The sequence below is a fragment of the Tamandua tetradactyla genome, chromosome 11 (assembly GCF_023851605.1).
Source record: "Tamandua tetradactyla isolate mTamTet1 chromosome 11, mTamTet1.pri, whole genome shotgun sequence".
Lineage (NCBI taxonomy): Eukaryota > Metazoa > Chordata > Mammalia > Pilosa > Myrmecophagidae > Tamandua > Tamandua tetradactyla.
The window spans coordinates 9643583-9667582 of NC_135337.1; the positions used below are offsets into that span (position 1 = coordinate 9643583).

General features: G+C 38.4%; 1 protein-coding gene across 6 annotated transcripts in view; it reads right to left on the bottom strand.

Annotated features, from left to right (window-relative positions):
- Nucleotides 1–2215: 2215 nt before the first annotated feature.
- The window catches only part of CTTNBP2NL (CTTNBP2 N-terminal like), a 52221-nt gene continuing 30436 nt past the window's right edge, over nt 2216–24000 (bottom strand). For all 6 annotated transcript variants that reach the window (XM_077119902.1, XM_077119901.1, XM_077119900.1 and 3 more), the window contains 3 exons: nt 15731–15961; nt 8293–8400; nt 2216–7200 (listed from right to left, as the gene is read on the bottom strand). In XM_077119902.1, the coding sequence (XP_076976017.1) occupies nt 5737–7200; nt 8293–8400; nt 15731–15961 (1803 nt within the window). In that variant the 3' untranslated portion in view covers nt 2216–5736. The remainder of the gene's footprint in view (nt 7201–8292; nt 8401–15730; nt 15962–24000) is intronic.

Here is a 24000-nt window from a genome sequence, read left to right on the forward strand (position 1 = left end):
TGGACTTGAAAGCCTGATGGACGAGGGCTTGAATTCTAGCCCAGCTCTACTCTGTCACTTTGAGCAACTTACCGTATTTCACCAAGCCTACCTTATCTGTCAGTGTAGGGACAGTCTACATCTTTTAGTAGTTGTATTGATTAAATGAAGTAACACGTAATCAATTATAAGCTGGGAATCAAATAAATGTGTCTGGTCTCCTTGTGAGGACTCAGTCATGACCAAAAAGGAGAGTAGATACTGAGATGGAGATTAGGATGCAGAGGACTCACTAGGGAGTGCCAGGAGAGAGGGGAGTCAGTAGGACTTGGCAGAGGTAAGAAGCCAGCTGCAGTAAATTTCAATTGAGGTCTCAGCCTCAGTACGATGACCCTTCAGCATCCTCCCAGTTTAGGACAAGGAGGCCAGGTCTTGTATCCCCTCAGTCTTTGAATATGGAGCTGCCCATAGAAGGAGATGGGACCCTGGTCAAGTTGATACGCTTTCATTTAAGGCAATTCCTATAAGGAGCTGATTGCTGGGGGCCATTCGCAGTTAGGCAATTCGCTGTTAACAGCTAGGAAAATAAATACTTCATTCTTGAAGGGGAACTTAGGAGGCACATTCATGCCCCTCAGGATGAGTTAGTGAGTAGAAGTCTTGTGAAATGAAGTAGGTGACTCTCAAGGGATAAGACAAATCTTGTTTTGACATTTCCTGGTAGTTTCTAAGTTATCCATTTCACAGCGGTGTTGGAAAACCACACGATACTCCCAGAGCTCCTCCACTCCAGCAGCAACACAAACACTGACACTGTTGGGAGAAGAGTAGAAGCTGCTTTTACATCCCTCCAGGGAAATAAGCCACTTACAAGTGTCCCCACAGGGACCCTTTTTATTCTTTCTCAAAGATCATTTCTCTCATGTGCTTACAGAGATTCAGAGGGTGTGAAGAAGGGTGATGGGCAGGAGGGACATTGCTGCACTAGTTTGGCAACAAGGTCCTTTCTCTCAATGTCTGTTTCAAGGTCTTCCCTGGGAGCCCCTTAACACCATCCCTAAGCCCTTGCAAAACCCACACCACACTGGTTTGCCAACTACCAATTAGCTGTCGGTCTCTGAAATAGGACTCAGTTTGGGGGGGCTTCTTTGGTTGCTGATCTCATCGAGGACCAAGAAAAGCTGACTGAAATATAATGCACACATAGGGAGATAACTGCAGAATCCCAGGTAAATAAGCAATGCTTTGGAGAAAAGACCCCCAAAGAGCTGTTATTTCTGAGCTCCTAGTGTTTGTACCAGCACCACATTTAACAATCCTGTAAGCCTTTTTAACAGCCCTTGCATTATTCTATGCAATCATTCTATGGAATCATTACCTAACTTTTTATGTGTTGTTCTGCTTTCTCAACTAGATTTTGAGTTCCCTGAGGGTGGGGAACAGGTTTAAACTCGCAGCTTCCATAATAACTACCTTGGTTCCTATATCACCTTAGACATTACATTTAAGAAACATCTGTTGTTTAATAGGAATTAGTAAGAAAGGTGTTTTGTTTTTCTTTGGCTCATCTGATCTGATGTTTCCTGGCCTGGGTTAAGTCTGATAACACACTCCAGCAGGTAGCAGTGATTATTGAGTGGCAGGGGCAGTGGGGTGTCCTGCAGTGTTTCCTAAACTTGCTCCAGTTTAAGAAATCACCAGAAGCACTTACCCAGAGCCACGCTTGGGCTTCCTCAATCAGTCTCCAGGGGAGAGGCCTAAGAATCTACCCTGGGGGATTCTCATTTCTCATACCAGTGTTACCTAAAGCACTAGGGTTTAAATCCTGGCTCTGTGACTTACTCTGGCAAACTGGTTTCTGGGGCTTAAGACATCTCCTTAGGTCAAAGGCAAATAACTTATTGTGAAAGAACAGGTGATGGGGATGAGGCTTTCTGCAGCTTTTGGCTGAGGTGGGGGTGGGGGACCAGCAGATTTACATTTGTATCAGTTATTTCCCAAAATGGGGTCCTCAGACCACCTGCATGAGGTGGCCCCTAGGCCCAATTCTTGGATCTAACGAATCAAAGTCTCTGGGAGTGGGCCCAGAAATTCTTATTTTTAGCAGGCTTCCCGGTTATATTTAAGCACAATACAGTTTGAGAACCACTACCCAAGAGTTTCCTTTTCCTTTACCAGTGATTGGCCATTGACATAAAAGCAGATGAGAAGATAGTCTCTCAATTTTCTCAATTAGTTTTATAGCAATGAAATTAAAAATTTATTCTGTGGAACAATGCTCACTGCCCATCTCTGACTCATCGTTATGAAAATACATCCTATTTCAAAGCCAGCATTTCAAAAGACATTTGAAGTTCTGCGTTAAGGACTAAGCACCAGAAGCTCTCTTTACAAACTATATATATACAAACTGACAAGACAGCATTGCTGACAGGTTGTTGTGTGAAAATGGATACACCCAGTGATTGCTGAAATGATCATTAATTGGCTTAAATACCGGAAACCTAAGATATGTAAACTACTCAGAACATCTTTTGTACAACTAAAGGTTTTCAAGTCTTTCGTCTGGCTATAACTTGCATTTGCTAACAGTGTAGCAGCAACAGCACTGGACTAGGAGACAAGGGATGCATTACTCATTCGTAAAAATGAGAAGGCTGGACAAGATAGGGCTTCTTAAGATGGAGTGCGTGAATCATGGATAGCTTCAGGGTTTTTGGATCCTTTGTCAAGTTATCAACAACACTGGGTACACAGGCATATCCATTTTCCTGGGGATAGAGTCTTTACAGTTTTTCCTAGATTCTCTAAAGGTCCAGAATCCCCCAAAGGATTAAAAATTCCAGACTGGATGATTGCGAAGGCTTCTTTCAGTGCTAAGATCTAAAGAAGAGCAATATCCCAGTTCTTCTTGGTGTCTAAAATGGTCGCGTCATTGACTTCATTTGATGTTTTAAAGCCACGATAAGTCCTCCCCTATAGCCTGCTCGTTCCCCAACAAAACATGCCCTGTTGTAAAACAACCTTCACTCTGCACAAATCGGACTATACTTTCCCCAAACAGTGTGATTTAACTTGTTTTAATGTAGTAAGCTATAAAAATGAAGACTTCTGCATGGTACATCTGGCTTTACAAATGATAATGACTAGTTAATGCTTGTATTATGTGTTGCACATCATTATAATCTGATAACCAGTAACACAGCTTTCGCAATGTGGGTTAATCCCAAAATGTGACTCTTGGAACTTCTACTAAGCACGCACACACACAATCTACATCAAACTTAAATACTAATCTATAATATCTAACTGGATTAGTTGGATCCATTGCAATATTGTGCTTCTTTATCTCAGAAGATAGGCAACTAGCAAAAATACACATCTTTTGCATTTTCCCACCCCAATATTATACTGTAAAAGAAATACATTATTCAGTGCACTTCCTAAGAAATAAAACTCCTTATAGTATCTCTCTCCATATATATATATATATATCTATTCCAAAACAAAGGAAGAGCACAATGCAACTTTTAAGATTACCACTTAAAACAAGAGAGGTAATAACACATGGGACTAGAGGCCCCCTTTCTGTTTAGAAAGTTCATCAATTTATCATTAACACTGTTCATTTTGGCTATGCATGGGAATAAAGTCCAATGTATGATTGCTTTGGACATTTTAAGATATCCCTTTCATCATTTTGGTAGGATACCCTGGGATATTATTAGTATTTTTATTTTTGATGTATTGACCTCAATCAAACCATAACCTGAATTTATACACCAGTATACTCCATTTACACACTGATGTCCGTCCCATGACTTTCCACCATTAGCTCATGTTGGATTAAAAGGGGAAAGATTTCGGCGGCTCAGCAGGCAGGAATGCTTGCCTGCGATGCCAGAGGACCCGGGTTTGATTCCCGGTGCCTGCCCATGTAAAAAAAAAGGGGGGGGAGGATTTAAATTATAGCAGGTACAAGGTTCATTGATAGATGTTGGTTAGGAGAATGTATGTGAGGGCATTCCTATTTGGAAAAGGGGTATAGTCATTATATTCTGTGGACTTTGTCAGCTGTAGTAGCCTACACAGTTGGAAAGTCTGGAGGCTTTTGTCCACACAACTCCCTATGATGGAAATGACAGAAGTTTCTAGTGTGAAAGAGGTTGCAACTTGGCAGCCTGCAGTCTAAATCCAGCTGCAGAAATGTTTGTTTAACCAGCAGTGTTTAAATTTTTTGTGACTCAGTTCTTGATATTTAAAAATGAGAATGTTTCTCATGAAAATTTGGATTTCATAAAAATCTGAAGAGCTGGTAACCCTAGTCTAGCATTCTTACAGAGCAACAAGCAAACGGAGCTGAACAGCAGTGAGTCTTTTAAATGGGCTTGGGCGCTTCAGGTTGCTACAGCTCCCACTCTTCCCAGCTATCTTACACCATTTGAGTGAGTGACCTCTTTCACTCATTGATCTGCCCAGTTGAGTTTGTGACCCTGGGGTTAGCTTAGCCCTGCCTTTTTATGATGCTGAAGACCTGGGCTTCATTTGGAATTTCTCCACCTCCCTGTGGAGAAGATTCCTCCCAGCCATATCTGGCTACTTTGGCAGGTAATCTTAACGTGCATTTCTACTTGTCCTTTATGCTACACTGAAAACTCCAAAGATATAATCACATTAATATTTATGTGTTAAGTGTGTGTATGTTAAACACATAAAGGGTGTGCATCTCTACAGATATATCCATTCTTCCATCCAGGCAAAGTTAATTTGGTTCCAAGTGCCAGCAGCTTGGAGAATAATTATAGTAATTTGGTAAAACCTGTATAATTCTGACTTCATATTACAAAAATGAATTTTTTAAGTTATTGCTGTTTGATTACAGAATAAAGAAGACCTCATTCTGTTGCAAAATTTTTAAACAGAGTTAGTAACCAATTCCCATTCAAGTAATAGAATCAGAATCAGAAGTTCCTTACACAACAGTAGATGCTTGAAGACATTTTTTGGATGGAGATGGGTTTCCATTTTGTTCCAGAATTTATGCAGGAAACTGGGAACTACTTCATTTTTCAAAAATACAAGAAAATCAGCACCCCAACTGCTTAATGTAAGGAGAGTTTCTCAAGGGCCCTATAAAGCTCAGTTTTGTGGTGAGTTCACACCCACCTTTAGGAGGGTTCGCATTCTACTTATGCAGCCTTGTTTCAGAACACAAAGCTTGTACTAAAGAGTGAAAGAGGATTAAAAGCAGTGTTGGTTTTTAACATTCAGAATTCACAGAAGATCTCATTTTCTGCAATTACACGATGCGTTTTGTGTTTTTGCTGCACAGTCACATCCATATGGCAGTCTTATTTCAGGCACTTTGAAAACATGGTCATCTGGAATAAAAATCTGCATGAACCACTTCTGCATAATTCAAAATGAGTGTTGAGTGATTCTAGTCCCAAAATAGATAGCAAATCACCACCTGGTACTCAAGTTAGCTTTCTCCATTACAACATGACAGTGACTGCTGAGCTTGAGACATCTTTGAGGTGCTCTTCTAGCTTCAGTACAAAGATTTGAGCCATAAAAATCCCAATTGATCAGTTTCTACTTAAAAAAAATACAAAAAAGGTAAAATACACTAAAGGTATGATACAGACGATTTCAGCTTCTATCAAAATAAATAACATGATCTAACTCAACGGTTTGACTCTGAGCTGCTGGACGAAATCTGATGGAATGTCAGATGTGGAGATTCCTTCCTAGGGACTAGCTGCTGGTAGGCAAAAGTATCTCAACGTCCTTGCCATTGGCTACAACACTGACAAGGTCTTCTGTGGTGGTCAAAGAGGATGCTTGGGAATGAGGTTTGGTCAGTGGAGTGGTAGCAGATGGAGATGGGGTGAGGCCAGGTTTTTTGGGTGGGATGGGTGGAGGGTTCCCTCTCTCAGCTCTGGGGATAGTTGGGGACTTAATCCCTGGAGACAGAGGGCTCAGAGGACTGGATACTTTTCCTGGAGTAGGTGAATGGCTGGTGTCACCTCTTGGGTTGGCAGTGTTGGCTAGATTTCTGTAGTCTGTGCCAAAAGGAGAGCTGTTGGGAGAGACGGGCTTGATTGGCCCTTGTTGGCTAGTGAATCTGGAGAGCACCTGAGTGACTGTATTGCGGGCTAGCTGCTTGGCAGCAGAGTTGTCAATGAGGGTAGGGGACAGATCTCTGGAGGGAGGGCTCTGTAGACCACTGACTTGTTGGTCCTGATCTGCTTGGGATTGAAATTTGTGTCGAGCTGCATGAAACCGCTGGTTGATCCCTACTTGGTAGGATGACTGGTAGCCAGGGCTGCTAGCTGATGACCCCAATAAGCGCTTAGTTAGTACTGGTGAGGAGCAAGGAGAGGATGTCAGAGAGGAGGAGGCAGTGCTGCTTGGAGACAGTGAACTCCCACTGGAAGGGAGGTGACTTGACATTGTGACTGGAGACTCAATTCCCACGGGATATCCTCCATTCTCCATTGGTTTCTCTTGGGCCAATCCCACATATTTTTCTCGTGGTGGCACCTGGTTTTCTATACTACTGCCTGCAGTCAACTCCCTGGGAGTTTGTATCTCTGGGTCACAGTGACCATTGGTTTTTGCATAAGAGTAAGTAGGAGTGGTGGGACCAGACAGCCCAGTGTTTGTCACCTTGGCTGTGTGGCTCCCATGGGTTCTTTCTGCCTGAAAACTCCCCGTTTGGCAAAATACAGACACCAGCATGGAAGACTCAGTCACTGTGCCTTTAGACATGGTTACTGGTTTCTTGGACTGCTCATTAGGGCTACTGTGCTGACGGGAAGCCTCTAAGTCCTTCACTATCTTTCTCAAATTTTCCATCTCTTCTTTTAGAGTTTTGGTTCGGTTCTCTTCTCGGTTCAGTTTTGCCCTCAGTTGTTCCCTTTCTATGTCAAACTCAGACAGCTGCTTCTCCACCTGGGCCTCAGTCTGTAAGCCTCGCTTCTTCTCGGCTGCCAGCTCTTCTTCCAGTTTACTCACCCGGTTCTTCTCCTTCTCTAATTTCATGCTCAGCTCTCCTGCTTTCTGTCCCTCCTCTGCTGCCTTGCTGGTGGCTTTCTTGCACTCAAGTACCAGCATGGATGAAAGCTGCTTGTGCCGGGAGCGCTCCTCTTCCAGCTGACTGGACAGCTTCTTCTGTTCTTTTTCAAACTTTTTCACTTGGGACTTTTCAAATTCCAACTAGAAAAAAAAAATACCCCCGCCACATCTTGATTAGAGTAAGAAAACAAAGAGATATCCTGAAAAACTAATATCAAGTAGTGTGTCCTGGCTAGCTATTCGCTGGTACACAGACTCATCATGTATGCTGTATTGCTCAGTTCAGCTATGTCTCAAGATTTAGAACACCCAACACAAAAAAATGTACACAAGATGATTTAATGTTTCTCTGATGACTTGAGAGGAAGATGTTCTTACACTGGCTCAGGGTTATTAGAGCGAATGTGATGCATCATTGTGTTTTAGATAAGTTAAGAATCCATAGCATTAGAACCAATTGAAACAGAAAACAGAAGCCACATAAACCAGATTTTGGATGAATACTGCTGAAAACAAAACTTTTAAAAGTTTCAGCAACAACTGTCTCTTGTCTTAAATGCAAACAAACAGTTGTATTTGAATCATATTTTTAAAACCAATGTAATCTGTTTTAGTAGGTATACCAACCCCTATTAAAGGCATAGTCTCTGGGTAAGAGAGAAAGGGTTGAAGACATCCTTTTAGTCAGTGTTTATCAAGCCTCAGAATGAAACCCATTAATGGATGGTGAGATCAATGTAGTGAGCCACAAGAATTAACAAACAATAAAATAGAAGAGAAAACACCAATGTGTATTATAGACAGTAAAGGTTATATACAATTTCATGCAATTTTTGTTTCAAGAGTGTGTACATATACTGGGCTGTGATGTAAAATATATTTCTCACTTGGGGTTCTAAATAAAAAAAACTTGAGAGCTACAGCTCTAATTTAGTGTTCCTTAAAGTGTGTCTATGGATTACTAGTCCCACAGTGAGTGATTTATGACAAAAAAAGATTTTATGGAAACACAGATTTGCTAAACACAGTACACGCTATCTTGTTCTGGAACACTCACAATGTGCTTCTGCATACTAAAGATTTTAATGAATTAATTTTTATATAGTAGTTCCCAAACTTATTTGATCACAGAGTCTTCTTTTTTTGAGTGATATCAATTAACATCCTTCAGAACACTCTTTTAGAAATGTTATTCTAAGGCAACTGTTGCTGCAAATCGTCCATCTTACTTACCTGTTGAGTCAGCCGCTCCCTCTCCTTCTCCAGCATGTAGGTGACATCATCTCCTTCAGCCGTGTCCTGTGCATGCCTTTGCCTTTCTTCCTCAAGGTCTAGGATCACCTTTAAGGAATTAAAAAAAATAAGTAAAAAGGAACCATACTTCCTTAAAATAGAATCAAATACTAATAAGTACCTAACTAAGCACCAAAGATGGTGCCAGAGATTAAAAATAATAATAATAAATCAAATAAACCCTAGCCAGGACTACTAAGGACCACACTGTTTGGAAGGGTGAAAAACGTGAAAGCTGTGTGCTAGAAGACAACAAGATATTTTACTCGAGGTAGGCACAGAATGGTACATAAAAAATATAGGCCATAATTAGCTGTATGGATAGAAGGTTTTAGAGAATTAATAGAAGGTCCAGCAAACTGCAAGCAGTTTGGTGCGACTGGGAGACAGGTGAAGGTCCCCTCAATGTTCAAATTACTGGAGGCACCAGAGAGGGAGTATCAAATTAAAGAACTCAAACAGGTCCTGTGCTTTGCTTAGTCAGTCATATGCATTATATAAATAGTTACATGAGGGGTGGAAAGATTCTTTTAACTTCATCCTACATGTAAAAAGTTTTGATTATTGGGATCTTAAATGGAGATTTTTCACAAGGCCTTTTAATTCACCTGCCTACCCCTATCCACTTACCCTGGTGCCAAAGGATTAGGCCCCATTTTAAGGAGAATACAAATTTGAAGGGACATTTTCCATATAATCCTGCCTGCAACTGCACAATATTCTGAATGGTAATGGATTTCTAAGAAGCTGCTGCTCATGTTTCAGAGATGCTCCAGAACACAGTGTTGTCATCCCAATGGCTGTTTCCCATCATTTCTCCTCATTTACAATTTTTATGACTGGAGAGAAAAAAATTTATGGGACATAAAAGACCCTAAAAAAAAAAAACAACAAAAACATTTTGGTGTACTTCCTTCCACTTAAAAAATTCTAATTTTTCTATTTAATAGGTAGGTTAGAGGTGGTAGTGTTTCCTCTCCCTTCTAAAATTTTAGAATGGACTGAAAAGAATAAATCCCACAAAGACAATAGAGAAGTTTTAACAGACAGGAGATGTTAACAACATTTGGAAGAACGAAGAAAACTGGAGGAGAGGTGACTGCTTTAGTATAGGGGGAGGAAACCATTTTGCCCAACTGGAACCCAAAGAGATTTGGAACCTGGAGGGGACAGGTACTGCCAGGCATCTGCTGCCCAGGGTTAAGCTAGATGTTCATCCTGTGGAGAAAGAGAATGGGATAGGTTCAGGATTTGGGAATACCATTATATTTATTTAGGGAAGTTTTACCAGTGGCAGGTTCTCCTGGTAAAATACATTTTTTACCTGGTAAAAAAATATATATATATTTATTTAGGGCTTATATTTATTTAGGGAAGATGTTGGTGTGAAGGGAGGAAAAGCAAGGTGATATAAGATGGGGTGTAAGATAACTGAATCCTTATCTATCATAAAAGGAGTAATATTGAATGTCTAAAATTGATAAAGCAATAGAGAACAGTATTTTTTTTTAAATTTATTAAAACAGAAGTTTATTAAAAAGAGAGAATACACATTAGAGAAGTTAACATGGATGCACCCACGGGAGGGACACACACTGAGTGGAGTGGGCCAACTTGTTCATAGGAAAGTTTTACCAGTGGCAGGTGTTCATAGTAACCTTTGAGTATGAGGTATCTTCTTTGTTCTAGGAGGAGATAGTGGGCAGAATTCATGGTCTGCTGTCACATACCTGAAATCTGTCTTTGAGCAAATGGTTAATAATCTTTAAGATCCTATGCTCCCTATTACTAAGAGTTTAGTTTCTGGGCTTTGGGCCCAGAATTTTATAAGCTTTTCTGGTTTGGGGAGGAGTCAATGGTTTTAGGGAGGTTTGGGGGCTTTAGGAAAATTTTTTGTAGCAAGAAGTTTGCAACTAAAGTTTGCAGCTCTGTATTAGTTCCTTTGGATATAGATAAGAAACAAGGGACTGGGAATTGTCTGTGAACTCATTCAAACTAAGAAACCAGGGACTTACAGTTGTCCTATTTTATCCTGCTTCTGTACAAAGGTTCCCCTTCTCTTTACCTATTAGGAAATCACAGTGTTCCCCCGTACAAGCTAAGCTTGCCTTTACTGATGAGCCCATCCCCGCCTCCCAGTGTAGATGGGGCATTCCCAAACCTGGGTTTGTCCTTTGGTGTGGTTCAAAATACATAGACACACTGACCAGACTGAGGAAGTTGAAAGGTTTATTTATGCCAGAGGGAGTCAGGGGGTATTTCCTTCCTAAATCAGCCTCCCCAAAGAGATTTTTCAATTGGCTTTTATATATGTTAGAGACACAGAGAGAGCATTATCTCAGTTAACAGGTAATAGGGGTCTAAAGAACTTCAGTAGTTTATCCTACTTCCTTCAGGATTCATGTCCTCTCTGATACCTGGGAAGGTGCCTCCAAATCCAGGGAGACAGATGAAAAGCTTAATCATCCGAGGGAATAGATGAATGAGGGAATAGATGAATGCTTATTCAAATCTGGGTGCAAACTTTACATTTACATATTGCTCCTTTGAGAGACTAAGAGCTTTCATTCAAGCTTGCTTCCAGCTTTTTAAAAAAAGTCAAATTTAAAGGCTGTTTTAGCTCAGTGATACAATGCTCGCTTTCCACATGGGAGACCCAGGTTTGATTCCCAGACCACGCACCAAAAAAAAAAAAAAAAAAAAAATTAAAGGCTGTTTTAAAGATTACTTTTTGGGGGGCAGAAAGAAAATACATATATTTTTCTTTTTGCAAATATAGCTTTTTAAAAAAATTTTTATTAATAAAACCAATCAACATGCAATATGAACATTCTTTTTTCATCACATAGTTGTATATTCATCATCATGATCATTTCTTAGAACATTTGCATCAATTCAGAAAAAGAAATAAAAAGAAAACAGAAAAAAAAATTCATACTTACCATACCCTTCACCCCTCCCATTCACTGATCACTAGCATTTCAATCCACTAAATTTATTTTGACATTTGTTCCCCCTATTATCTATTCGTTTTCAATCCATATGTTTTATTCATCTGTCCATAAGGTAGATAAAAGAAGCATCAGACACAAGGCTTTCACAATCACACAGTCACACTGCAAAAGCTATATCATTATACAATCATCCTCAAGAAACATAGTTACTGTAACACAGCTCCACATTTTCAGGCAGTTCCCTCCAGCCTCTCTGTTCCGCCTTAACTAAAAAGGTGGTATCTATTTAATGCGTAAGAATACCCTCCAGGAAAACCTCTCCACTCTGGAATCTCTCAGCCATTGACGCTTTATTTTGTCTTCTTTCTCTCTTCCCCCTTTCGGTTGAGAAGGTTTTCTATATCGCTTGGTGCTGAGTCCCAGCTCATTCTAGGATTTCTGTCCCATGTTGCCAGAAGGTCTGGGAGTCATGTCCCACATAGAGAGGGGGAGGGCGGTGAGTTTGCTTGTCGTGTTGGCTGAGAGAGAGAGGCCACATCTGAGCAACAAAAGAGGTTCTCTTGGGGGTGACACTTAGGCCTAATTTTAAGTAGACTTAGCCTATCCTTTGTGGGGTTAAGTTTCATATGAACAAACCCCAAGATTGGGGGCTCAGCCTATTGCTTTGGTTGTCCCCACTGCTTGTGAGAAATATAAAAAATTCTGCACTTGGGGAAGCTGAATTTTCCCCCTTTCTCACCATTCCCCCAAGGGGACTTTGCAAATACTTTTTTATTCACTGTTTAAATCCTTCTGGGATTTATCAAGGCATCCCTCTGGACAAGCCCTACTCAAGGTTCCATGTACTTATGGTGTTCAATTAAGCTGTCCACATAAGTTATAATAGGAAATGCACTAGTCAAAATACAAATTTTGTACCAAGTAAACATTTTTTGCTCTAGTCTCACACATAAGTTAAACTTTAAAATATTAATTACCATCTGTTTTCAACACTCTGCATTATTGACATTCCTTTGTTCTTCCTCATGTAAAACATTTTTAAATTTGTACATTCAGTAACTATCATTACACACTCTAGGCATTCCTAGATTATACCATCTCAGTCTTTATCGTATGTATATCTTTCCTTCTGATTTCACTTCTGCCCCCAGGCCTACTCCCTCTATCATTCTCACATTCAGCTTCATTCAGTGTTCTAACATTGTTATATTACAGTTAGGTAGTATTGTGCTACCCATTTCTGAATTTTTATAATCAGTCCTGCTACACAATCTGTATCCCTTTAGTTCCAATCACCCAGTATCTACCCTATTTCTATCTCCTGATGACCTTTGTTCTTAACTGAAATTCTCCAAGTTCATTCATTAATGTTAGTTCACTTCAGTGACTGTCCTTTTGTTTCTGGCTAAACTCACTCAGCATAATGTCCTTAAGGTCCATCCATGTTGTTACATATTTCATAACTTTAAACAGCTGCATAATATTCCATCGTATGTATATACCACAGCTTGTTTAGCCGTTCATCTGTTGGTGGACATTTGGGCTGTTTCCATCTCTTGGCAATTGTAAATAATGCTGCTATAAACACTGGTGTGCAAATGTCCATTTGTGTCTTTGCCCTCATGTCCTCTGAGTAGATACCTAGCAATGGTGGCAATTCTATACTTAGCTTCCTTAGGAACCGCCAAACTGCCTTCCATAGCAGTTGTACCATTTGACATTCCCACCAACAGTGGATAAGTGTGCCTCTCCAGCACTTGTCATTTTCTGTTTTATTGGTAATGGCTATTCTGGTGGGTTATGAGATGATATCTCATTATGGTTTTGATTTGCATTTCCCTAATAGCCAGGGAAGTTGAGCATCTTTTCATGTGCCTTTTGGCCATTTGTATTTCCTCTTCTGAGAAGTGTCTGTTCAAGTCTTTTGCCCATTTTATAATTGGGTTGTCTGTCTTTTTGTTGTTGAGTTGAACAATCTCTTTATATATTCTGGATACCAGACCTTTACCTGATACATCGTTTCCAAATATTGTCTCCCATTGTGAAGGCTGTCTTTTTACTTTCTTGACGAAATTCTTTGATGCACAAAAGTGTTTAATTTTGAGGCGTTCCCATTTCTTTCTTTCTTTCTTTAATGCTTACGCTTTGGGTGTAAGGTCTAGGAAACCACCTCCTATTATACGATTTAGAAGATATTTCCCTACATTTTCTTCTAACAGTTTTATGGTCTTAGACCTAATGTTTAGATCTTTGACCCATTCTGAGTTAATTTTTGAATAAGGTGTGAGATATGGATCCTCTTTCATTCTTTTGCATGTGGATATCCATTTCTCTAGGAACGATTTATTGAAGAGACTGTTCTGTCTCAGGTGAGTTGGCTTGACTGCCCAAAGATCAATTGTCCATAGATGAGAGGGTCTATGTCTGAATGCTCTATTTGATTCCATTGGTCAGTATATCTATCTTTATGCCAGTACCATGCTGTTTTGACCACTGTAGCTTCATAATACGCCTTAAAGTTAGGTAGTGTGAGACCTCCGACTTCATTTTTCTTTCTCAGGATACTTTTAGGTATTCGGGACACCCTGCCCTTCCAGATCAATTTGGTTATTGGTTTTTCTATGAGAACAGTACTTTTATATAGAAATATGGAGGTTAGCTACCAAAATAAATAGCTAACATATCAAGTGGTTGCTTCTGAATATTGGGGCAGTGGGAGAATGGCAAAAGATGGACTAGAAGGCTCTATTTTTCATTATAAGTAAACTAACCATGTAATTTACAGTTCAACCCAGAACACTTTTTAGAATGAAAGGGGGTACTGTTAATAATTACATCAAGGTAGCAGGCATAAACTGGGACACTCTCAAGCAAACTGGGATCATGGGCACCCTACTTATAAGGTTCAGATTCTATCAGAGTTATAACAAAGTGAGTGCTTTACTTTGATAAAATACTTAAGAATAGGCAATTTCAAACATTTTATGCATCCTACACTGAATTATAGGTAAATTTTGAATTATTTTTAACTTCTTTCTCTCCCCAGTCACTTTGAACCACAAATTGACATAATACTATGCCATCTATGGGCATGACAGCCAGCCAGCCACATCAATACAACTCTATTTCATGTATGAAGTGGAAATAAAGCCTATCCATCAAACAAGGAAGTCCTAAAAGTTTTCTAAGAGAGTTATGTAAAAGCCCCCCAGATTTAGGCAACAACTCAAACCCACTGACACCTTTTAAACTGGAACATCCATGACCTCAGATTACTTCAATTCTAGACCAGTGGTTAAACTTTTTTGAGTCTTGGACAACTTTGAGAATTTGATCAAAGATTTCCACAAAAATGCATGAACTTTAAGCATTCTCTATGTTTTTGAGGGGTTCATGGAACATCTGAAGCCCCTTCAGGGTTAAGATCCTCTATTCTAGCGGATCTAGGACTATTCTAGTCCTGTTTGTTTGGACTCTGTGAGGGAAAGAAAAGATCATGGACAAGACCCAGAGCCTGGACAATTTACCAGATACATTTTAAGCAGACAGTTGTGATGCCGGTAACCACAAAAATAAGCAAAGGTCCACCAGTTTGCTGATGCTAACTCAATTTTTCAGATCAAAATGCTTCCTGCTAAATAAACCGATTACCTCCCCCCTTGTTGGTAAGAATCTAAATGGAGCATTTTTTTTTTAAATGCAGATTCTAGCCGAGCATCTTTTATAGGCCAAATCTGAGCAGTAAATGATAAGTCAGGGAACACATTCATGAGCATAAGAATTCCAATGAGATGAGGTAGAGGAAAACATAGGTTTGCCTTCCTAACTTGAGGGCTGTAAGATATGAAACCAAAAACACACACACTTTTCAAACAGGGTAGAACAGATTTAAGGTAAACAACTCTAGGGACTGTTTATGATTTTATGAGCAGTAAAATGCAATGATATTCAAAACTAGGAGTAAATGAAAATTATCTATTGGCTTGAATGTTTATAGTCAGGTAAATTCTCTCTCTTTCTCCCTGATAAAGCAATCCCAAATACCTGTTAATCTTTATATTTATCAATTAAGTAAGCAAATGGAGAACACTACAAGCTTGGTCAAACCCCAGTTTGTTGACAAAGTCTGGATGATCAAGAGCTAGAAAAACATACCAAATATTTTGAGGTGACATACCAAGAAGGAATGCTATCTTAAATAATGTGTCTGACACCCTTCCTAAATTTAACAGTAGACACAACCTGTTTTCTTTTCTGGCTCTTGGGTAAGCTAAAGAGCTTCTGATACCTGTGAGATATACCCCTGCCACCCCCTCACCAATTCAGTTACTGTGAAAACTGGCAGCTGACAAGAAAGTATCAGTCATTATTTAAAAAGTTCTTACATGGGTTTCTGTAGTACAGGTCAATTGGGGTAAACCTACCTTCCGGTGTCTGCTCTCAGCAGCAGCCAGCTGGGATAGCATGCGCTCCTGCATGTTTTTGCACTGTTTCATCACCACCTTCAAAATAGACAGTGGGTTTGTAGAGACAGGCTGCTTTTCGCCTTCATTTTTCTCCTTGAGTGTTTCAAAGTCTCTTTGGAGAGCCATTAAAGGATCACTGATGTTATATTTTCCATAGCGTTCTTCAATGAAAGTATCTCTGTGTTGGGCCTGGGAAATTGAAGAACACAACAAAACATTTTTGCTTTTTAAAACTACTGAGGAGGGGGATTTGCATATCAAAGTTATACATAAAAAAACTTGTTGTTAGTATTAATTCAACCTGCTGACTACAAATCAGTTTAGGTCATCTAGATATAAAAACAAGAGGAAAGTGGCATGGCATAATAATGGTAATGGGGAAAAATACGTATGTAGAGCTAACTATGTATTAAACAGTGTCCTAAGTATTTAAATTCATATTAACTTATTTAAATGTCATGCTATCTCCTCCATTTTGCAGATGGGAAAACTATTAGAGAAGTTGAGTAATTAGTTACAGATCCTTTACCTACCTAGCAAGTTGTCAGAACTGATAAACCCAGGCAGCCTGGCTCCAAAATCTGTGTCCTTAACCATCATGCTTACTTGCTTCTGCTTATGATTGTTTATATTAGCAACAGGTATAGCTTATTTTTTCTTTCTGTGTTATGGTATTTGCAATTCTAAAATATATTAAACATGACAGTTATTTGGGTTTACAAATTCAGAGACCTAACAAGGTGACATTAGATAAGTAAAGGATGCCAACAGTAATCACACTATAACTTAGAACTGTTTGTGATTTGTATAATAGAACTTTATACTCAGTTGTTGGTTCAAGCAGGCTGAGGTACTCACAATCAGAGATACAGATAAAAATCCCTCATACCTGCTGCCAAATTCCATCTTCTTTCCCCTTCAATCTCTGTTCAGCCCCAGCCCCTTTCGGGGCTTGGAGAACTTTGGGGATGGATAAGAGAGAAGGTGAACAGTGGGCGAGTGCCTGGAGTCTGGTCTAGGGATAATGGGCTGGGTGCCAAGTCAGGGGTCTAAGGATCAGGAAGTGGGTGGGAGATATTCCTAGCTTTCCTCTTCTTCTGTTTCTGCTAGAAAGGGCTTCAAGTGCTACTTCACATGAGCATCACATAGTATGTGCAGGTGGACAGAGTGACATTTACAATTACTTTACTCCACAGATATTTTAAAAGTTTCCAGAGCCATTTTACCATAAAAAAAGAAAAGTATAAATACAAGGATGAGGAAAACTTTCTTAAACTCAAAAACCACAGCAAAGTACTATATAATTTAAGTTCTCCAATTAAATCTGTTTATGCAAACTATTGTCATTTATGAATCTTTTGAACGATTTCATCAAGTGTTACATTTTCTTGTCACTACCATCCACACACAGGAACCTATTTGAAAAGGGAAGTTCAAAATTCAATAGCTTTGCTCTAATTAAAAAATAAAAACAAAAACTAGAGAGAGAAAAAATAAACCCTCAAGATATTAAAACAAATAACATGGGGTTTCTTTCTTGCCAAGCCTCTTTCGTAACTCCCAAATCTTAAAACACACAAGTATGTTTCAGTGATGAAAATTTGCTCAAGTCTCTTTTTTCATTAGATTGTCCAAGGTCAAGTCACAGGAGTCATTAAGCTTTATGCTAAAAATCCGGTTGGGAGCAGTTGGCAAAAGTTTAAAGTAGAGTTAGAAGCAAGGTTTTACTTCAGGCTTTACAACAATCTCAAATGACTTCATTGGAATATTTAGATACTATTTGTATACTAGAAATAAGGAGAGTGAAATAACGTTTGTTTCTTTATTGGTAATCATCATTCTAACCTTATTATAAGTAGTGTGTGTGCATGTGTAAATTAAAGGGAGAATTTCTGAACTGCAGTGTCCAAAATAGAATACTATTTTTTATTAGCTCTAATTTAAAAAGGAAATTCTAAGTAAAATTTGAAAATAACCTCTAGTCTATTTAAGGATGGAGAAATAAAAGAACAATATCTGAATCAGTTACTTTTTAATTTTGTATGTATGTGTTTAAATCATGGTGAAATTAAAACAAAACAAAACAAAACAAATTCTCAGCTACATGTTTAAAAACAAAGGTCTACAGGCCCTGCCCTGATCAAGATGGTGGGGTGAGTCACTGTAGGACTCTGCCCCCCTACAGAAGCTTTGGCAACCCGTAAGAGCTGCCAGAAAACACCTTTTTCGGGGCTTTAGAAAACAAAGGACTGCAGCAACAAGGCAAGACCCAATCAAGAAAAAGGTTTCTTAAAAGCAGTAGGATCTTGTAAGCCCCGGCTGGCTCCTCCATCACCACCCAATGGGGAGGAGCTGGCAGTTCCTCTGGGAATCCCTGGTTCCAGAGGAGCAGAGTGACCCTTGAGCACATGCTGAGAGCATATATGTCTAGATCATTCTGCCTGGCTGGTGGCCTAAAGGACTTGCTGACCCCAAATTTTCCCTGTATGTAGAAGGCAGCTCAAAGAAGCTCCTTTAAATACTCTGGGAGAACAGTCAAGTTGTGCTGCCTGGGGCAAGGAATTGCTGGCTGTAGGACAAACAGTGTAGTGCCCAGGACCTTGATGAAAGTGTTTCCTAAGGAAAAGGGGACATTTGAAATCCCCTGGTAAGAGGGGAATTCCTAGAGCCACACAGGCATACACAAGTTAAACCTTGTAGAAAGGATCAGGGTGGCCCCTATGTTTTGTCCTAGAACTGTGAATACAACCCATCGCACGGATAATCCCTGAGGAAAAGATGTGCAAAGACTGGGAAGGGTGCTCTCTTTCTTTTGTTAGTACCTGGCATTCAAGGAAAACTCAGTCATAACACTAACTGGATACAGCTTAAGGAACAGATGCTGCAGAGTCTAAATATCAGTGGTAATGCATTAAAATATTAAAATGTCCAGGTTTCAATAAAAGGTTACAAAACATATAAAGACCCAGGAAGTGATGGTCCAGGCAAAGGATAAGATTAAAGCATTAGAAACCATCAAAAATAGTCCTACATGTGCTCAAAGAGCTAAAGGAAAACACGGACAAAGAATTAAAGGAAATTAGGAAAATGACAGATGAACACAGAGTATCAATAGAGAGATGGAAATTATGAAAAGGAATCAAAGAGAGCTGAAGACCACAGTAATGGAAATGAAAAATTCCCTAGAAAGGTTCTACAGCAGATTGGAGCTGGCAAAGAAAGAATCAGTGAACTTGAAGATAAGACCATTGAAATCATTCAGTCTGAGGAGCAGAAAGAATAAAGAATGAAGAAAAGTGAACAGAGTCTGAGGAACATGTGGGACATCACAGGTACCAAAATTGGCATTGTGCAAGTCTCAGAAGGAGAAGAGAAAGAGAAAGGGGCAGAGAGAATATTCAAGGAAATAATGGCTGAACACTTCTTAAATTTTATGAAAGACTTGAATATACACATGTAAGTTGTTCAATAAACTCCAAACAGGATAAACCCAAAAAGGCCCATACCACAACATATTATAATAAGATTGTTGAATGCCAGAGAGAGAAAGAGAATTCTGAAAGCTGCAAGAGAGAAGCAACGCATCACATTCAAGGGAGCCACGATACAATAAAGTGCCAATTTCTCATTGGAAATCACAGAGTGAAGAAGGGAGGAGTGGTAAAACATATTTAAAATGCTGAAAGCAAAAAACCATCACCCAAGAATTCCATATCCATCAAAACTGTCTTTTAAAAATAAGGGAGAGATTAAGACATTCCAAGATAAACAAAAGCTCAGGGAGTCTGTCACCACTTAACTGGCCTTACAAGATGCCAAAGAGAGTTCTGCAGGTTGAAAGGAAAGGACAAGAGACAACAGAAGTTTCATGAAAAAATAAAATCTCTGATAAAGATAATGTCAAGGGTAAATATAAAATGCCACTACAATTATATTTTTGGTTTGTAACTCCACTTTTTACTTTCCATAGGATTTAAAAGGCAAATGCATAAATTGTATTTATAAATCAATGCTTTGGAACTCGTAATGTATAAATATGTCACTTATGACAAGAACTACATAAAGATGGGGGGATGGACGTATACAGGAACATAGTTTGTGCATAGCATTGAAGATTAAGTTGGTATCAAAGCAAACAAGATTGTTACAGATTTAAGAATGTTAAATTTAAGCCTTATGGTAACTACAAAGAAAATACTGGGGAATATGCAAGCTCATAGACAGAAATTAGAGTATCAGTCGCCAGGGGCAGGAAGCAGGGGTAATGGGGAATTAATAAATAATGGGTACAGGGTTTCTGTTTGGGGAGATGGTAAAGTTTTAGTAATAGAAGGTGGTGAGGGTTCTGCAATATTGTAATGTGATTAACTCCAATGAACAGTAATGCTTGGGAGTGGTTGAGATGGTAAAGTTTATATTATATATGTTTCCATAATTTAAAAAAAGAAAAGAGCAACTAAAGAGACAATGACAATTAAATGCCATATATATCCTGGATGGGATCTAGCAAGGGAGGAGAAAAGGCTCAAAGGAACATTACTGGGATATATAAAAGAACTGGAATATAGACTAAGCTTTATATTAAATGTCAAATTGCTCAAACTTGGTAACTGCACTGAAGGTGTTACATAAATGATTATCTTGTTTTTGGGAAATGTACATGTATTTAGGATTCAAGGAGCATGATGTATACAATCTACACCCAAGTGTTCTGAAAATGGACTGATAGATGGATAGATAGAATGAAACAGTAAATATGCAAATGTTAAAATTGGTAGATCTGAGGATCTAAGGAGGGAGTAGTATTATTATAACTGTCCTATAAGTTTGAACATATTTCAAAATAAAAAGTTAAAAAAAAAAGAGCAATGATCTGAAAGACATGGGACTCGTCAATGTTTTCCTTTCACAAAGAATATGTTTCTTTAAATACAGAATAAAAACATGAGATTGATAGTCTAGGATTCAATCAGAGTATCTATTTGTAGCTATTAACATTCTAAGGGAAATCAATGTTTAGAAAAATGCTTAGGCACAGGAAGCAAGAGAAAAAGTCTTTAAGAAACTGAAGGTCTACTTTTCTGTCACATTTCTTATCCATGATAACCATTTCTGTACGGCAGGTGATGGTAAAGGAATGATTACTGGTACTGACACTGATTTGGAAGGGTAAAAAAAAAAAAATAGGAAAAGGAAAAGTAGGGAGTATAATTCATGGTGTTCTTGAAATTAGATCTGCTAAGAAGTTGTCTCTCAAGATTGGGTATATAGTTATAATCCTCAAAAATGCAACTTTCTAAAACCACACTGTGGTTATGCTGTGTAATTACTAAGCATCATGGATTTAAGAGTAACAGATGAAGAGCTTCCTTGGTGAAGTCTCATACTGAGGACAGTTGTTAAGCTGTCTGTTTTCTCTTGAACTTCTTCATAGAAATTCCATAATTACTTGAATAGTAATTACAAGTTATACAAAATTGGTGGTTTTGCATATAAATGAAAGGATCTGAGAAAAACCTAAAACAGGCTCTTTGTCACATAATACTTCTTTTAAAGACATTCTAATATGGGACCAAATATGGGACAGGTGAATTCAAAGTCTGTTTCTATTATACAAAACACTGGATTGGAAAATGAGATGACAGTATAGGGGGTATTTTTCAACCAACTTAATGACTCAGTCAGGTGAACTGTATTGACGACAGGTGTAACAGCACAAACAAAAAGCAATAACCAAAATTAGATGTTAAGATGTAAAGAATATAAAGAAAAGCTTTAGTAGAGGTATGTGTCAGTTATCTATTTATGCATACCAAATTACCCCAAAACTAAGAAGCTTGAAACAACAGACATTTATTATCTCACACAGTTTCTGAGGGTTGGGTATCTGAGAGTTTAGCTAGGTGGTTTGGGCTCAGAGTCTCATGAGACTGCAATCAAGCTTTTGGCCAGAGGTATAGTCACCTGCAGGGATGACTAGGGCTGATGTGTCCACTTCCAATTTTATTCAGATGGCTGTTGGTATAGGCGTTGGTTCCTTGCATGTGCTGGTTTCTCCATAAAGCAAGTGACCCAACAGCGAGCAATGAAGATGGAAACTGTAGTGTCTTTTTTTTTTTTCACATGGGCAGGCACCGGGAATCGAACCCGGGTCCTCGGGCATGGCAGGCAAGCACTCTTACCTGCTGAGCCACTGTGGCCCTGTAGTGTCTTTTTATAATCTAATCTTAGAAGTAACATTTCATCACTTTTGCAAAATTCTACTGCTCATCCAGACTAATCACAGAAAACATGGGAGGAAAACTACATAGAGTGCAAATATCAGGAGGTGATCATTGGGGGCCATGTTGGAGGCTGGCTATTACAAAGTGAAAGACTAGTTATACTACTACATATTATTGTTTACATATCTCAGGTCAAAATTTAAAGACCAAGTATTCACACACAAAACTATCAAAGCTGCTATATTTTTTCCCCCTGGGAAAGACCACGTTATATACAAATAGCTCAGTATCTCAGAATTTAGAATTAACAGTTACACCTGAATTTATATGACTGCTATAAGAGCTTACAGTCTGGGACCCTTTACAATAAGCCCCAACCTGATAACCCATGCTCTCGACTTTAGTTCACCAAATTTTTATATTAGTTAGTCCATATATATGATTGAGGCATGATAATATTTGTCTTTTTGTTCCTGACATTTTTTTCAACATATAGCTCTTAAGGTTCATTCATCTAGTTGCATGTCTCACAACTTCATTCAAGGCTGAGTTTTAATACTTAAAGATATTTCAGTTATTTTATAAGCGTAAGAAATTTTAAATGATTTTGGATTTGACTTGTTTCGAGGGGAACTTTGTCATAAAGCTAAAATCAATAACCTTCTTGCCACGTTATTCTTTTTACTTTAAGGAAAAGATCATTTTAACTGAACAGAAATTCTTACATTGTAAAAGACATAATGGTTTTTAATTCCAGACCACAGGAAAACAATTGGCTGCTTAGAGAGATTCAATGATAGAGGGTATTACTAAGGCAGACAAAACACACTAGTCATCTGTTACTCATTTATTTTTTACTGTCACAGACTGAATGAAACAATGCTACTACTGAAAGCTTAAAATAAAATCATGTAATATCTTTGGAGTCTTCCATATTTGCTCTCCAGAAGTTTCGGATTTGCATTATTAACTTCAAAAAGAAATATGAAGCAGCAGTCACCTCCTCCCCCACCCTTATATTATATATATTCCAATCTTGAAGTAGGAACTCAATCTCTTTATTCCTCACAGGACCATCACCAACATGAAATTGGTTCCAAATTTAAAGACAAAAAATTAAGGCTTATTTAACTGGGGTTTATATTCAAGTACAAGGTTTTATTTTCAAGACAGGATGTTATTATAATTTGATTAGGATGCAACTTGGCCATTTATTAAACAATTCAGAAGAGATACCATTAAAAGTAATTAGCAATACAAACATTGTGGGCTTTTAAAAGATCTGTATATCTCTATGCCAGGGAACCAGTGAGACAAAAGAACATGATTCCAAGCATTTAATGCTACTAAAAGTAAGTTAAAAGGAAACCTTTTCACATTCAAGTTGAATCTCTTAATCATTAAATAATTCACACTCTGGAGTCCCTGATAAACTATAAATAGCTGCCTGAACAACTGGAAATAAAGCAACCATTTTGGATAAAGATGATAAAACATTACAAGAATGTTTTGTTTCGGAAGTTCCTTTTCTCTTGCTGAAAAAGAATAGATTTTAATTTTTGACAATATTGATAAAAGAAGATTTAGCCCCATTTGAACTTCTTTTAAACTTTATGGAAAATGGTACAACATTTAATACAGGAACAAAAAGAAAATTTTCATAATTTAAAAAAGATTTCTAGTATATTATTGAAAACCCAGTGCTCCTTCCACTTAACCACAAACACACATGTTATATTCCCAAACCTAACCCTTTCTGTACTTTCATTTTCTTTAATACTTTTTGGCTCTAGAACCTAACAGAACTGGAATTTTATGTTGGCTTTACTACTTTTAATCTCTATTACATTCAGCAACTCCTTTAACTTCTCTGTGCCTCAAATTCCTTGAGAATATAAGGAAATCTACCTTATATGTTATAAAAATTAAATTAATTACATAAGATGATTCTTATGGTGCCTGACACATAGTAAAGATGCTATTAATATGAATTCACCTATTAAT